The sequence below is a fragment of the Hypanus sabinus genome, chromosome 11 (genome assembly GCF_030144855.1).
Source record: "Hypanus sabinus isolate sHypSab1 chromosome 11, sHypSab1.hap1, whole genome shotgun sequence".
Classification (NCBI taxonomy): Eukaryota; Metazoa; Chordata; class Chondrichthyes; order Myliobatiformes; family Dasyatidae; genus Hypanus; species Hypanus sabinus.
Window position 1 is genome coordinate 56,316,021 of NC_082716.1, and position 13,924 is coordinate 56,329,944.

Below are 13,924 nucleotides of genomic sequence, written 5' to 3' on the forward strand. Positions count from 1 at the left end.
CCTCTCCAGCTTAAACACACTGTTTGTTTAAGAAAATTTCGAATTTCAATGAACTCACATTAACCATCTTTCCAGATACCATCTGACCTGCTGACTGTATCCAGCATTTTCTTTTTAATCTCAGATTCTCATTTTTGTCTTTTTAGTTCCTACTTCCTCCCACATTAGTCATTTAGCTTTATAAATGCTGTATATTTTAATTAATAAATTGCTCCACAAGGTGCAAAATAATGGAGACCTTTAATATAAAACAAATTCCTTACATTAGTAAACAAACACCTTTTATTATCTACTACCACAATGACATTTTGCTGAGATTAGCAAACAACAGATTTGCTAATTATGATCTTGCATTTTTTTTGTATTGGATAAAACTGCCAAGTATCAGTTTTGAATATCTTGGCAATGTCAGACAATTTTTTGTTTTGACATCACAACTTCTCAGTAATCTGGACCTGACAAGCTGAAGTTGTATGGCAGTCATCTTCATTGGTCAGGTCATTTGGAGTACAAGGTGGGGACTAACATTACAACTGTATAAGACATTGGTGAAACTCTCACTTAGAAGCATTAAGTGCAGTTCTAGTTGCTATGTCATAGGAAAACAGCAATTCAGCTAGAATGGATGCAGAAAGGGTTCACAAGAATGTTGCTGGGATGGAGGGCTTGAGTTACAAAGACACTGGACAGACAGTTTGTTTTGTCTGGAGCAAAAAAAAGCACTAAGGGATAACTTTATAGATGTTAATAAAATTATGAGAGGAATTGATGAGGTAATTGGGTATAGTCTTCTCAGTATAGGGCTGGCTAAAATTAAAGAGGATGTTTAAGATGAATGGGGAAAGGTTTGACGATGAGACTAACTTGGAGAATTGTGCGCAGTTTTGGAGTCCGACCTACAAGAAAGATGTAAATAAGCTTGAAAGCATGCAGAAAAAAAATTACAAGGATGCTGCCAAGACTTGAGGACTAAGTTATAGGGCAAGGTTGAATAGATTAGGATTTTATTCCCTAGAGAATAGGAGAATGAGGGAAGATTTGTCAGAGGTATACAAAATTATGAGGGGCTTAGATAAGGTAAATGCAAACAAGGTTGGGTGAGACTGGAACTTAGAAGTCATGAGTTAAAGAGAACATAAGGGGGAAGTTCTTCACTCAGAAGATGGTGAGAATGTGGAATGAGTTGCCAGAGGAAGTGGATGCAGGTTCGATTTCAGAACTTAAGAGAAATTTGTTTAGGTACATGGATGAGAAGGGTATGGTGGACTATGGTCCAGGTGCAGGTTGATGGGACTAGGCAGATTAATAGCTTGGCACAGGCTAGATGGACCTCTATCTGTGCTGCAGCATTCTATGACTGTGTGTGAAGTAAAAGTTTGCCTCTCTGGTCTGAGAATAGTGGAAAGCACAAACTCCCAAAGGAAGTGGCAGAGATGGGTACACTTACAACATTTATAAGACACTTGCAGAGGTTCGTCGATAGAAAAGGGTTCTAAGTATATTGGCCTAACAAGATAGTTCAGGTAGGCACTTTGGTTGGTACAGATATAGTGGGCTGAAGGGCATGTTCTATGTTGTTTCATTCAATTTCCCTTTCTACTTGAATGTTCACATAATTGTTGGGGTGAATAATGGCTCTCCCTCCCTAAATGGCACCTGATCCACTCCAATCTTTTTCATACTACCCTTCAAATCCATAGGTCTATGATATATGTGACCATACACCTCAATGGTTATTAGTAGAAAGCACATTTAGCACTATTAACTCATTACCTGGTATACTTTTTATATTAGATTAACACAGCAAACTTACTGATTGCTTGACATAAATGCTATGAAGTTGAAACCATTACTTGACAAAGTTACAATGTGCAAGGTTATTATGGCTCCCACGACTGATCCCAAAGTAATACCAACAAAATATGCCTCTGACTAAAGTGCCACATAAGACTGAAATCAATGAGGATGAGAGTGGAAGGTGAGTGACTGCTCATCGCCGCCTGCCTATATTTGATCGGCCTCCTTCTCTGCTGTCAGAAGATGCAAGAGTCTTGGGTCTTGGGCAAAGTTGGATCAGCATGGTTTGTGAATTGGAGCTGTTTTTAGAGGACTCTGCAGCTCACATTTTATCTGTTTCTGGTTACTCCTTTTTTATTGCTATATTGCTCAATTTTGATTGGGGTGGACGGGTTCTGTGGCCTGCAGTCAACGAATGACACAGCATTAAATTGAACTGAAGTGAATATTTCTAGACTATTTGCAGTTTGATGTTTAATATTCCGCTCACTTTTGCTGTTTACATAATTTGTTCTTTTTCTTGCGTGTGGGTTGTTCGATTGTTTCTTTTAACTTGTTACCTTGTGTGTTTCTGTTATTGTGGCTGTCTGTGGGAAGATAAATCTCAGGGTTGTAAACCGCATACACACTTTTACAAAAATATATTTCGAGTCTTTTGTTGGTACACTAAGGAATTAACTAGCACACCTGTAGAAGTAGATCTGTGGCACTACACACAAAGATCCTGGTTAGTTTATATCACATTTTGTCAGGTTTATCCCTCACAATAAGGAGCTAAGATGCTGAAACAATTAACCACAGTCAGAGCACACATATCAGGTCCATAAATATATACTCTTCTGGTCAAACAAATGCAAGAATTTTTTTTAGGCTTTGAGCTAATGCATGACACATATGGAAGTAGTGCTGCCTCAAAGATTCCAAGTCTGTTTATTGAACTCTACAGTAAGCCAAAAGAACTTTTCACTATGAATGATTCTATGACATCATTCAAAGGTAGATTGCAAATTCTTTGAAGTTCCACAACAATATTTATTCTTCAAATAACTTGTAGAGGACAAATTAACTCATTGCTTCTGACAACACTGTGCAAAAACTGACTGCTATGTTACCTATACTCCAAGACCAGATCGATTTCAAGTATACAAACAAAACACTCATACTTCCAAATATTTCCCTATATATATATATATATATTTTTAAAACAGAATCCATGAAAGTATCCTGTAGTCTTCTTGACCAATACAACAGGTCTAATGGTGGTATCCTGCATTGTAAGTTACTACAGTTGGGCTGAATGGTCTGGTCATATTGTTCTACTGAAATTCTACATACAGTATTAAATAACAAAATAATAGTTTTTCATCAATCTCCTGTTATATTTCATATATTCTGTACTTAATCTCTAGATTTTTAAATATGGTCTATGCAACCAAATTCCAGATTAGCTTAGCCACAGAAGGCAAACAGTAGTTCTGACTTGAGGTTAGTGACCAGTGGTCTTCTCCAGGGAAAGCACCGGGATCTTTGTTTTTTTTAAAGAGTTGTTACACAGTAAAATACTTTTCCAGCCCACAGTACCATGATCTATCACCAAAGCTGGTTAAATGAATTTTATTTAAAACTAGATAAATTAAGAGCAACTTCATAACATTTAATAAATAATTGTTAATACATGCAAGAATCGTGGTAAGGAAATCACTCTACTTCTCAATATTACAGCACAAACCCATAACTAATCTAAAATTACTTACTCTTTCAAGATCTTCAATTTCCGAGCTGAAATTGTTATCACCTTCCATCATTTCCTCCTCCTCAAGTGTTCTCTCATCATCAAAATCATGCACCAACATATCAACAGATGGGTCAAAATCATGGTCCTCCGAGCCTGCTGAACCCCCTGTAGAAGGCATTTTTGTTGGATGATAGATGGAAAGCATACAATGTAATGGTTTTTACCTCTCAACATAATTAAAGATAATTTTAAGTAAGCACTAGATTCTGCTTAAATATTTAAAAATCTTCATGATCTTTGTATTTTGACATTGACTTTACAATCCAAATGACAGCAATTTTCCATCAAAATCTATTTGATTATATGTTTAAAGCAAACTGTTTTTGAAACTATCTAGATTTGAATGCACACCCAATCGTCTGATTTAATCACTGATTGGAAAGTCAGTATTTCTGCATACTATCAAAATGCAACTGAAAGCTTTTCATAAACATAGACCTTAAGGAATGTTTTACATTTACTCTACCTGGGCTTGAGCTTCCCATGGAAGGCTGTGAATTAAAATAAAATTAAGAAGATTCAAAATAAATTCACTGATAGTCATTAAAAAAAAACAAGAACTCGATATCGAAAGTCTTAAATGGTATTTGAAGAGTAATAAGTAACGCGGATATTACTTTTTTAAAGAATCACAAAGCAAGTAATGTTTAGAGGCAATAATACATATACAAAGAGGAAAAGTTAGCCGGCTGACTGGGTGGGTTGCGGGCAAAGTTTCTTTAATGGCAAGCCGCTACTGGCGGACTTTTGGACCGAGCCTGGGCCAAAGTAAAATAATATACAGAAATTCCGAAATAAATGTGATAAGTGCAGTAACTCAAGTACTTTATTTGAAAATATTTCAGGGAAGACGCAGTTTTTTACTTTTTTAAAAAAAGTGACGAATTCCATGAGAGGAAAACCCCTTATTAAGGCCTAGCGGATACGAACGGAACTTCAATATGGGGAGGAGGGGGGGTGAAAGCGCGCCGCGAAGCCAAGCTCCTGCACGGCGCCCAGTGATATTTTTTCAACTTAATATTATTTAACCTTAAGAAAAACACAAAGTTTATCATTTGAACGTTTGGTCTTTACAATTGTATTTTTCTTCATAAAATATAACGTGATTTGAATTCAGACTCGTGATACTTAAGTTTGTCAATAAATATTAAGCATAAGATTTTAAGATTAACTTTTGAATTCTCCCAGAACAGCCAAGTATATGGACGGGTCCGCCTTACCTCCGCCATTTTCTACTTTCGGGTCGGAGAGTGAGGTTATTACGTGACCCGGATGTGCTACCCATCCCGCCCTCACCCGCGGCGTGACGTCATGGGGTCGCTGATTGGATGCGGGAGGAACTTGGTGTGTTAGTGTTAAGGGATATCCCCCGTGTACGCTTGACTCTTCCTGACCGTTTGGCAATACATTCTCTAGTCAGCTGGTTGAAAGCGTTTGCAAAATATCGGCGTACAACTGCATTTGGAGTGAACTGGCGCGATTTGAATGTCGGCCAATCAAGTTGAACTTTATTACAGCTGTGGGCGGGGACAGCGGGAGGGTCCCGGTAGCTATGGAAGTGGTATCACCCGCCCCCTGACAACCATACCGTCGCTTGGAAACGGCGAAGCTGCAGGTCTGTCCACTTCGTGCATAATCCTGTTGCAAATCACAGGAGGACCGGAATGAAGAAAGTTGCTGCCACAGTATCGTGAGTTCTGTTGAATCTTGAGGCACATTTTGTCTGCCTGGTAAAAAATGGCTGGTGGGTAAAGGCAGTGGGCTGTCCTATGATCTTTAGTGTATGCTTTCATTCCCAGATCCTCATTTCAACTTACTGAGGAGGGCTCTTTTCCAGAGGTTTCTGGGAAGCTGGGATGGGTCCTACCCCTTACATATATATTTAGACCTGTCTGACGAAAATTACGTTTGGAACACTCGCTCAGTGTTCATAGTAGCAAAGATATTAAGTTCAAGCGGCTTTTCATTTATTTTTCTGATGACCACTGTCTCAGCATCCAAAGAACCATTACAGATAAGTACACGTGTCCTGCCCCTGAATGTGAAATTGAAGGAACAATCTGTCCACCTCTTGATATTTTTGTGATGGCTTTGTATACGTTTCTGGTAAAGAAAGCATAATCCTGAAGAGTGTTGTTAACGTCGAAATAATTTGGAAGATATTGAAGTGAATTATAAACCATCTTGGACTGGCAATATTAGGCGATTGGAGAGTTGGTAGTGTACAATTTAATGCTGTAATCCGTGATGCTGAATATTTTGGGAAGAAAAAGTAGAAATATTTTTCAGTGAGAAGGGACTGAGGAAGTAAAAAGAAACAGCCTGAATACATTATTTCTTGAAAGTTGATATAGTCATATAAAAATGCTTTTTTCAAAGATTTTGACTGCTGGATAATTCATTCAACCTGAAAGCTTTGTGTCAGCTGTTTGATGGGTGCAGTTTATTCTGCCTCCCCATCCCTACCTCATCCCTCTGCAACAGCACTCCCCCCATTATCATGAGAATTTGAGCAAGTATTTCCTATTGAGGCTGAGGTGGCAGCATAATGAAGACAGAAGATGCATGAGTGAGCAGTGACTACATGTGTATCTCCATAGATGGCCAGTTCCATCTGATTTGATTCTTGCTATGTTTAAGTGTTTCAGCAAACAATGCCTACTGTAAGTAATTGGAGGTATCAAGTGGGACAATGAAATCTCAAGTTGTATAGAATGAATTCCACAGAGAAAGGAGATTCAGAGATTTATTGAAGGATTGTTTAATGGATGAAAAGACTTTATTTCGGTTGATTAGTCAGCGGTGGGATAATCGATGTTAGTGTGGATACATTTGAGGAGCATGTGTCTGTGAGCCATGAGTTTGAACCCTAAGGGGTAGTTCAAGGTGTTCACTCTCAGCCTTCACCAAGAAGCCACTCTGAACCTATGCCATATCCAATGGCACTGACATTGCTGATTTTATTGAAAGGCAAGTAAAGATTGCTACACACCCAATGTTTGGGGAAAAAATACAAAGCTACATCGCTGGCAGTATGTAAAGGAGTGGACAAAACTGGATCTCAAAATCATTCTCAAGCTAAAGGAAGCAGCTTTGCCACTACTGTGGAAAGAGAAGCTAAAACTGAGCCCAGAACTGATAAAGAGGGTGCAAATTTGAAACAAGCCGTGATTGAAGCAAACACAGTACTGAGTCCTGCCTTGTATCTAATGGCCTTACAGGGGCTGGTGATCTTGACTGTAAGCTTCCTGTAATTCCAGTTCAGGTGAAGTCTAAGAAGAGTAACAAGACACTGATTACTTATCCTTTCTGAGATCAAGGAAGTGTTCTGCACTGTGAGCCTCACTCCAAGCTCAACCTGACAGGAAAAGGAACACCCATTCTCTTACGCATGATGGGTTATGAGAATGTTGTGAGTAGCTACTCTACATCATTTCAGGACTGGAAGTGGGGCTTAGGTAGTGAAAAGTATTGTGAACTACCTAATGTATAGACAGGTCTACAAAGGGAATTTTCCTCAACAGGGAGATCTCATCTGAAGCATGTTGATTTTTGCTAGAAATTGTGCTGCTGATAAGGGTGAATGTACCTAAGGCATTGGAGCTGTTGCAAGTGATTCGCCATGATAGACTCTATGCAATCAGAACAATGCTGGTTTGGTCATTGAAAGGAGGCCGTGGTGGTGGAAAAGACTGTACTGACAGTTAATGGGACTTCAGATTTGCTCTTGAATGAGCTTTGGCAGCAGCAATTCAAGACAGTTTTTTCTGAATGCAGTCAAGGGAGCAACATGGTTTGTAAGGAGAAGATCAGGATCGTCTGCTTACCGAAAGAAGCCATTGTATAAATGTTGAGATTTCACATCTCCTGTGTCTTGGTAGTATGTAATTGTAATTATCCTAGAATAATAATTAGGGGGCTCGAAGGTAGCAGCATGTATCTATTCTCCATCTGCATTGTAATCTGTGTTGTATGATTATTACGGTAACTAGTCACAGGCATGAGTGTGTGGTAAAAGCGAAAGGAGTAAGTCACAGATTTGTGCTTTGCTCTGGACAGTTTGTAGTAGCTGGGGACCAGCTGATGTTATATCTTTTGTTGACCACTCAATAATGCTCAGTTGTGCTTAGCTTACACTTGGGTATGCTTAAATTTCATAATTTTGAGATTGCATGTTTGCTAATTGCTAATAAAGGATCAAATACATTCCTTCGGAGCAATTGTACTAGAGTGAGTGTATGTCACGCAATTTTAACAAATCTGTATGATCACCAGCAGTGGCAGTTGTTGTGGTTTTGTTTGGTTTGGCTGCTACACAAAAGCTGCATCCATGATCTTTTGAAAATAACAAACTGAATTCCTAATCTCCTATGGTGTGCTAGTATTCTTATGTACTATGTATGTAATCAAAATGGCTTCTTTGGTTTGCGAGAGTAGGAATGCTTTTATGTCTGATAAGTGTTTTTTTTTCTCGCAGTTGTTTAGCTTTGGACTTGCTGATATGGGGATTGTATTCATTTGTTAACCAATGGGGAATGTTATTTTGTCTTGTGGGGCTGGGAGCTTGGGGGGTTTCGCGGTCTTTTGAGGAGAGGCGGGAAGGAGACACCGAGGAAGGTGGACATGCGCTGCACTGCTCGGTCGACCACCGGGGGTGGTCCCAGGTGCGAGGACATGGAGATCAGAGGCAAGCGACGAGGGGTCGAATGGTTCGATGGTTGAGCTCCAATGATGTGCACTAAACTGACTGAACTTTGATAAGTTGGTGCCTTTTGCTTTATTTTCTTTTCTTTCATACATACTGTATTGCATAGTACTTTTTTAGTTTTAGTAAAATCTTTAAAGTGTATTCTGTAATGGTATCTGGTGTGAGTTTGATATTGTGTGGTATGTGCAGCATAAACTTGATTCTCACAGCACCTGCGAGTATGGGAGGTGGGGTTGGTGAGTGGCTGGATCTCCTTTTCCCCTAGACATATATCAGCCTGTTGGGTAAGTGTTACATTTGTGGGGGCTCGTCCGGGATCTCTTGGAACGTCCGGGGCGTCTACTAACAGGACTTCGCCCGTTGGCACTCCAGGGAATCTGGGGGTCCCCATCATGAGTACTACCTCTCCTGGTCGAATCACCTTGGGCCTCACCTGCGTACACCACACCATCCCTCGTTTACGCTCCGGGTCCAGCCCTTGGAGGGCAACCCCTTCTTTGAATACCGCTTGAAACACTGGATGCACCGAGGATCTTGAAGGGGAGACACGATTTCCAGTGGGGGTGCTGGTGAGGCCCGAAGTGCAGAGACCAGGGGTGGTACATGCAAGGCGTATAGCTGTAAGTGTCAGGAATACTACGGCAAGAGAAATCACCTTTAAGAGGGGAATGCCACTAGTGCATCTGTTCCCGGTGACGGTAATGTCTAGCACACCAATGAGGACCCCTAACGGGAGGGGGATTGGAGCATCGAAGGGAGCTGACCGCTGAAGCCTTTAACTTCGGGGATTCTCCAGTGTCGCCGGAGTGAAAACCCAGGCTAGTGGAAAAGCTGTTTTTTCTCGGGGCGAGTTTGATGTGAGGGTGCTCGTCCCGGATTGGATTGTCAGGGGCTGTGGAATCGCGCAGGCAGCAGAGCGGAGATGGACAAAAATAAGTTTGTTAACTGGTGCGAGTTGGAAGATGTACCGGTGCAGTATGCCTGTGTAGCATCATATAAAAAAATATTGGGCTAATCACCATTCTTTCACACTTAAATATGGGGCAACAAGCAAATGGGAATTTCAGCTGGAAAGAACATGTTGAATGTGTTAACTACCTCTCAAAGATACAGTAGGTAGCCTCAAACATTTTCATTCTTTGTTGTCCTTCTCAGAGCCCATTACTACACAGCATCCTTCAAGAGAGGGATTTACCTAGATCATTCCCAAAGTCCTGCTGATGAACCAAGACTGATGCACATTGAACATGATATTCAATCCCATCAATCTTAAAATATGTACGTTTAAAAAAATGCTATTATTAATTTTGTAGCTCAAAACGATACATTTGTTAACTCATTTCTGTGCTAAATGGCATCAGTGTTCACCGCCAAAAGAATGCTTCTTCACTGCTGCAGTACTGGATTTGTATGTACTATTGTAATATTTTAAATGGATGCAAAGGAGGTGGTGCAGAGGAAAAAAACACCTTGCAGTTTTTAATATCCTTGTGAATGAGTTTGAGAGAAAAAGGCATGAAAGTATCCATAAAATTATGTGGGTGGTAAGAAAGTCCTCTGAGAAGAGGTGTCAGTAGTAACAGTTTAAAAGAAAATTGCTGACTGGAATGTTTGGCTTTGTGTGACAACAGTGCAAGAAGAAATTTTGTCACCATGCTAGATTTGTCAGTATTAGCACTTTGACATGTAAAGTTTCACCTCACAATGAAGGTATGAAAGAAAGATACACAATTGTCACAGCTCTGAGCTCAAATAACAGATACTAATGAAAAGCTGTAATAATATAGTTTTTGCTCTTAGCATTCTTCAGTGCCTCAGATTTCTCTAACAATTCAGATGGTTCAAAAACATGTACTTGCATACGACTGAAGGAAGAGGAACTGGCTGAGAGGATTAGAGGGGTGGAGGCTGCTAATGAAGACAAGCAGCATGGAGAAGCATGGCGCCTAGTCAATGAGATCAGCAGACGGAAGAAGTCCCCATCTGGTCAAGTAAGTAGTAAAACAGCAGAGGACCGTGTCCAGACATGGTTTAACCACTTCAAAAACCTGCTGGGAAGCCCTCTGACGATCACGGAAGAAGAAGAGGACATACCCACAATACTAACGTAAGTTGACATCGATGACTGCCCATTCACCATTGAGGAACTGAAGAAGGCACTCAAACAGGGCAGGAGCGCTGGACCAGATAGGATACCACCAGATGTCCTGAAGAATTGCGTCCTTGCTGGACATATGTAATACAGCACTGATGAAAGGCAACAAACCAGAACAGTGGTCACTCTCAAACATTATCCCTATCCCTCACAAAGACAGATAACTGCTGCGCTTTCAGCTTGACCTGCATCTTAGCTAAGCTATACAATTGGATGATCTTGAACAGGATTTGCACCACCATTAACCCCGAGCTAAGATTCAATCAGAATGGTTTTCGGCAGAAGTGCACAACAGTAATGCAAATGCTTGCTCTCCGTAGAATCATCGAGGAAGTCAAGAAGAACAACCTATCAGCCGTGCTTACTTTCATCGATTTTTGCAAAGCTTTTGACTCCATTCACTGAGGTAAAATGCTGAAGATCCTGAAAGCTTACGGAGTGCCAGACCATCTACTGAAAACAGGAATCCAGCTATACCAAGACCATGGTGAAAGTTGTATCACCAGACTGAGAAACAGCAGTGTTCGAGCTCCTAGCTTGTGTGCTGAAAGGAGACACTCTGGCACTCTACATCTTTATAATTGCCCTTGATTACGCTCTATGTCAAGCTACCAATGTTTATGACAAGCTTGGTTTTACCATAAAACCAGGATGAACCAAAAGGGTTAGACCGGATACGCTCACAGATCTTGATCTTGCAGATGACATAGTCCTGCTCTCTGACCAGATGGAGGAAGCACAGAAGCTACTGACAAAAGTGGAAATTGAGTGCAATAAAGTTAGACTTCACCTAAATGCTAAAAAGACAGAGTACATGGCATTCAACTGCGATGAAGGTACTCTCAAGACTGTAAAGAATGATACTATTAAGAAAGTCTTAGACTTCAAGTACCTTGGGTCAAGAATGATGATGTCCGAGAAGGACATAAAGATACTGAAGACGTTGGCATGGAGGGCTATGAACAAAATGAAGGAAATCTGGAGGTTGAACCTGACCAGAGGACTCAAAAAGAGGATCTTCATAGCAGTCATAGTCCATTCCCACGTACGGATGTGAGACGTGGACACTCACCAAGGCCAAGCGAAAGTCACTAAATGGTTGCTATACATGAATGCTCCAGATGGCTCTTGACGTGAGTTGGCAACAGCACATGACGAACGTTGAGCTCTAAGACGACCTACGGATGTTCACTACTAAAATCGAGGTGAGAAGACTGCAACTAGCGGGGCACTCTACACCACCCTGAGCTACCTGCCAGCCTAGTCATCACATGGGAGCCCAAGCATGGGAGGATGAACCCTGGGCGCCCTCCCAAGACTATGGTCAACACGCTCCTAGAAGATAGTGGCGCGGCTAATGCAGATGAACTGAACACACTGATGAGAGAGAGGAAGGAGTGGCGAGTCCGTCATCGTGCCTGACGCCGGCCCCCTAGTCCTGAGTCGATGCTGTAGAAGTAGTAGTAGTGCATACTTGGGCTACATCCACATCCATGTCCCACAAATAACACTATGATGGACATTTCTGTTACTTCCATCTTGCACTCCAACCACTAAGTCTTTCTCTGTAATTTGTGCAATTCAGATCAGATCAAATATTGCACACGCAATCATAACAATTTAGCTATTCATTGATTTGATTGAAAGACACGGTGGGTTAGGCCTTTCTGGACTTTTAAGCCTCACCACCCATCAACCATTGACTTAATCCTAGCCTAATCACGGAACAGGTTAAAATGACCAGTTAACTTACTAACTGGTACGTCTTTGGACTGCTGGAAGAAACTGGAGCACTCAGAGAAAACCCATGCATTCCACGGATTGGACATCTAGAGTCCTTACAGATGATTTCGGAGTTGACCTAAAATGCACCAAGCTGTAATAGCATTGCACTAACCACTATACTACTATGGCCCAAATCATTACAGCACTTTGAAATTAGCTTTCCTGTTTGTCTTGTTGAATAAAATAGCCTGCAATCAGCAAGTTGTGCACCTGAAACCTTGTTTACAGGGATCATCAGACTATAAACTGCGATACATAACATTCCAAGTGGTGGTAGCTGATTCATGCTCAGGAAATTGCGACCTTGATCTCTACTGGCAGAGTGGTTCAGCTCTGCCTACAAAACATCACAAATCTCTTAGGAATCACAGCTTCTAGGCTAATTGTGTTTTTCAAAAATTGAAATGTGGCTGAACACTCTTCAGTTTAGAATTTATAGAAATGAACAACTTTCCTCTTATCTATTATGAGGCAGAACACATCTGTTCTGCTTCTGATGACTGCACAGTAGTTTCAAGTGTGTAATGCATCTATTGGGATCACCATAAACACACCTATAGCAAGAAGTATTAAGCACAGTGTGTCTCACTGAAATTGCTCTGTCCGCTTGAAGGAGTTTCCCTAGAGACCCGCTGGTTTTCAAAGCTCCATGCAGCAGATTGCAGAAGAATATCACAGCGGCTTGGTACTATTTCTATGGTGCAGATGTAGTGAGGAAAGAATTGGTTCTCTGTGATCATTCTCAAGGGAAAATACCGTTTCCATTTTCTAGGAGTCGATGCTCTCAGTTGCTTAATGGATGATGTCACTCTACACTGGTCCTTTACACAAAATAAGAAACTTGCTATTTCACTGGACCAGCATTAGTTTCAATTTCGTGAATTGTGAATTTTGTCCAGGATTACATGTCAGGTAATACTAAACGTGAGGAGTTTAGCTGCAGATGGGAACCCAGCACTCAACTTTGTTTACTATGATAGCCAAGGCTCAGTGCAATGTAAAAGAGAAAGTGAAAATATTACAGGGCACATGGACTTGGCCAAATTCCTAGCATTCAGAGAAACTTGCTGGAACATCCCGTGGAAGTAATACTGCCATGACTGTGCTAAATTGATTTGTATCGTAGTACTCTACTACGGAAAACTCTGCTCTGGTCTACCACCACAGTCTGCACATAACACATTGTTGACATACAAATAAATGCTGCCACATAAGTAGTATTCAAAATCCTGTACTTTATTTGTTATAGTCTTTTGAATATTGGTTGGTCTATGGTTCAAAAAGGATTCAGTTATTTTTTTCAGAATAAGAAAAGATCATGACTGTCCATGAATTATCAATGTACTGTGCCTTGCATCTCAGATATATGCTAAAGATAATAACTGCAGAGATAATTGATGCTTTGGTGATGATCTGGAAAAAATCCCTAGATTCTAGAACAATGCCATTAGATTGAAACATTACAAATATAATGTTGGGGATTAGGAAAGAAGGGAGAGGAAAAAGTACAGTCGGCCCTCGTTATCTGCGACGGATTGGTTCCGAGACCCCCTGCGGATACCAAAAATCGCAGATGCTCAAGCCCCTTATTTAACCTGAATTAATGCGGTGGTCTTTAGGACCCAGCGGAACCCCAGACTTTATTTAACATGTTCAGAGCGGTGGGCATTACGACCCGGCGTAG

The 13,924-nt window shown here is 40.8% G+C and overlaps 2 protein-coding genes across 7 annotated transcripts in view; one reads left to right on the top strand and one right to left on the bottom strand.

Annotated features, from left to right (window-relative positions):
• Positions 1 to 4,871, bottom strand: part of LOC132401981 (mesoderm induction early response protein 1-like) — a 47,009-nt gene extending 42,138 nt beyond the window's left edge. For all 4 annotated transcript variants that reach the window (XR_009514769.1, XM_059984378.1, XM_059984377.1 and 1 more), the window contains exons 1-3: positions 4,813 to 4,871; positions 4,059 to 4,083; positions 3,552 to 3,697 (exon numbers count right to left, since the gene is read on the bottom strand). Coding sequence is in view for 3 of the 4 variants with exons in the window: in XM_059984378.1 (XP_059840361.1) it covers positions 3,552 to 3,697; positions 4,059 to 4,083; positions 4,813 to 4,821 (180 nt within the window). In the remaining variant the exon portion in view is untranslated. The remainder of the gene's footprint in view (positions 1 to 3,551; positions 3,698 to 4,058; positions 4,084 to 4,812) is intronic.
• A 55-nt stretch (positions 4,872 to 4,926) lies between these two features.
• Positions 4,927 to 13,924, top strand: part of dnai4 (dynein axonemal intermediate chain 4) — a 94,808-nt gene continuing 85,810 nt past the window's right edge. For 2 of the 3 annotated variants that reach the window (XM_059984374.1, XM_059984373.1), the window contains exon 1: positions 4,929 to 5,282. In XM_059984374.1, the coding sequence (XP_059840357.1) occupies positions 5,257 to 5,282 (26 nt within the window). In that variant the 5' untranslated portion in view covers positions 4,929 to 5,256. Of the gene's footprint in view, positions 5,283 to 13,924 lie in introns of all 3 variants that reach the window. The other variant, XM_059984372.1, reaches the window with a different exon arrangement.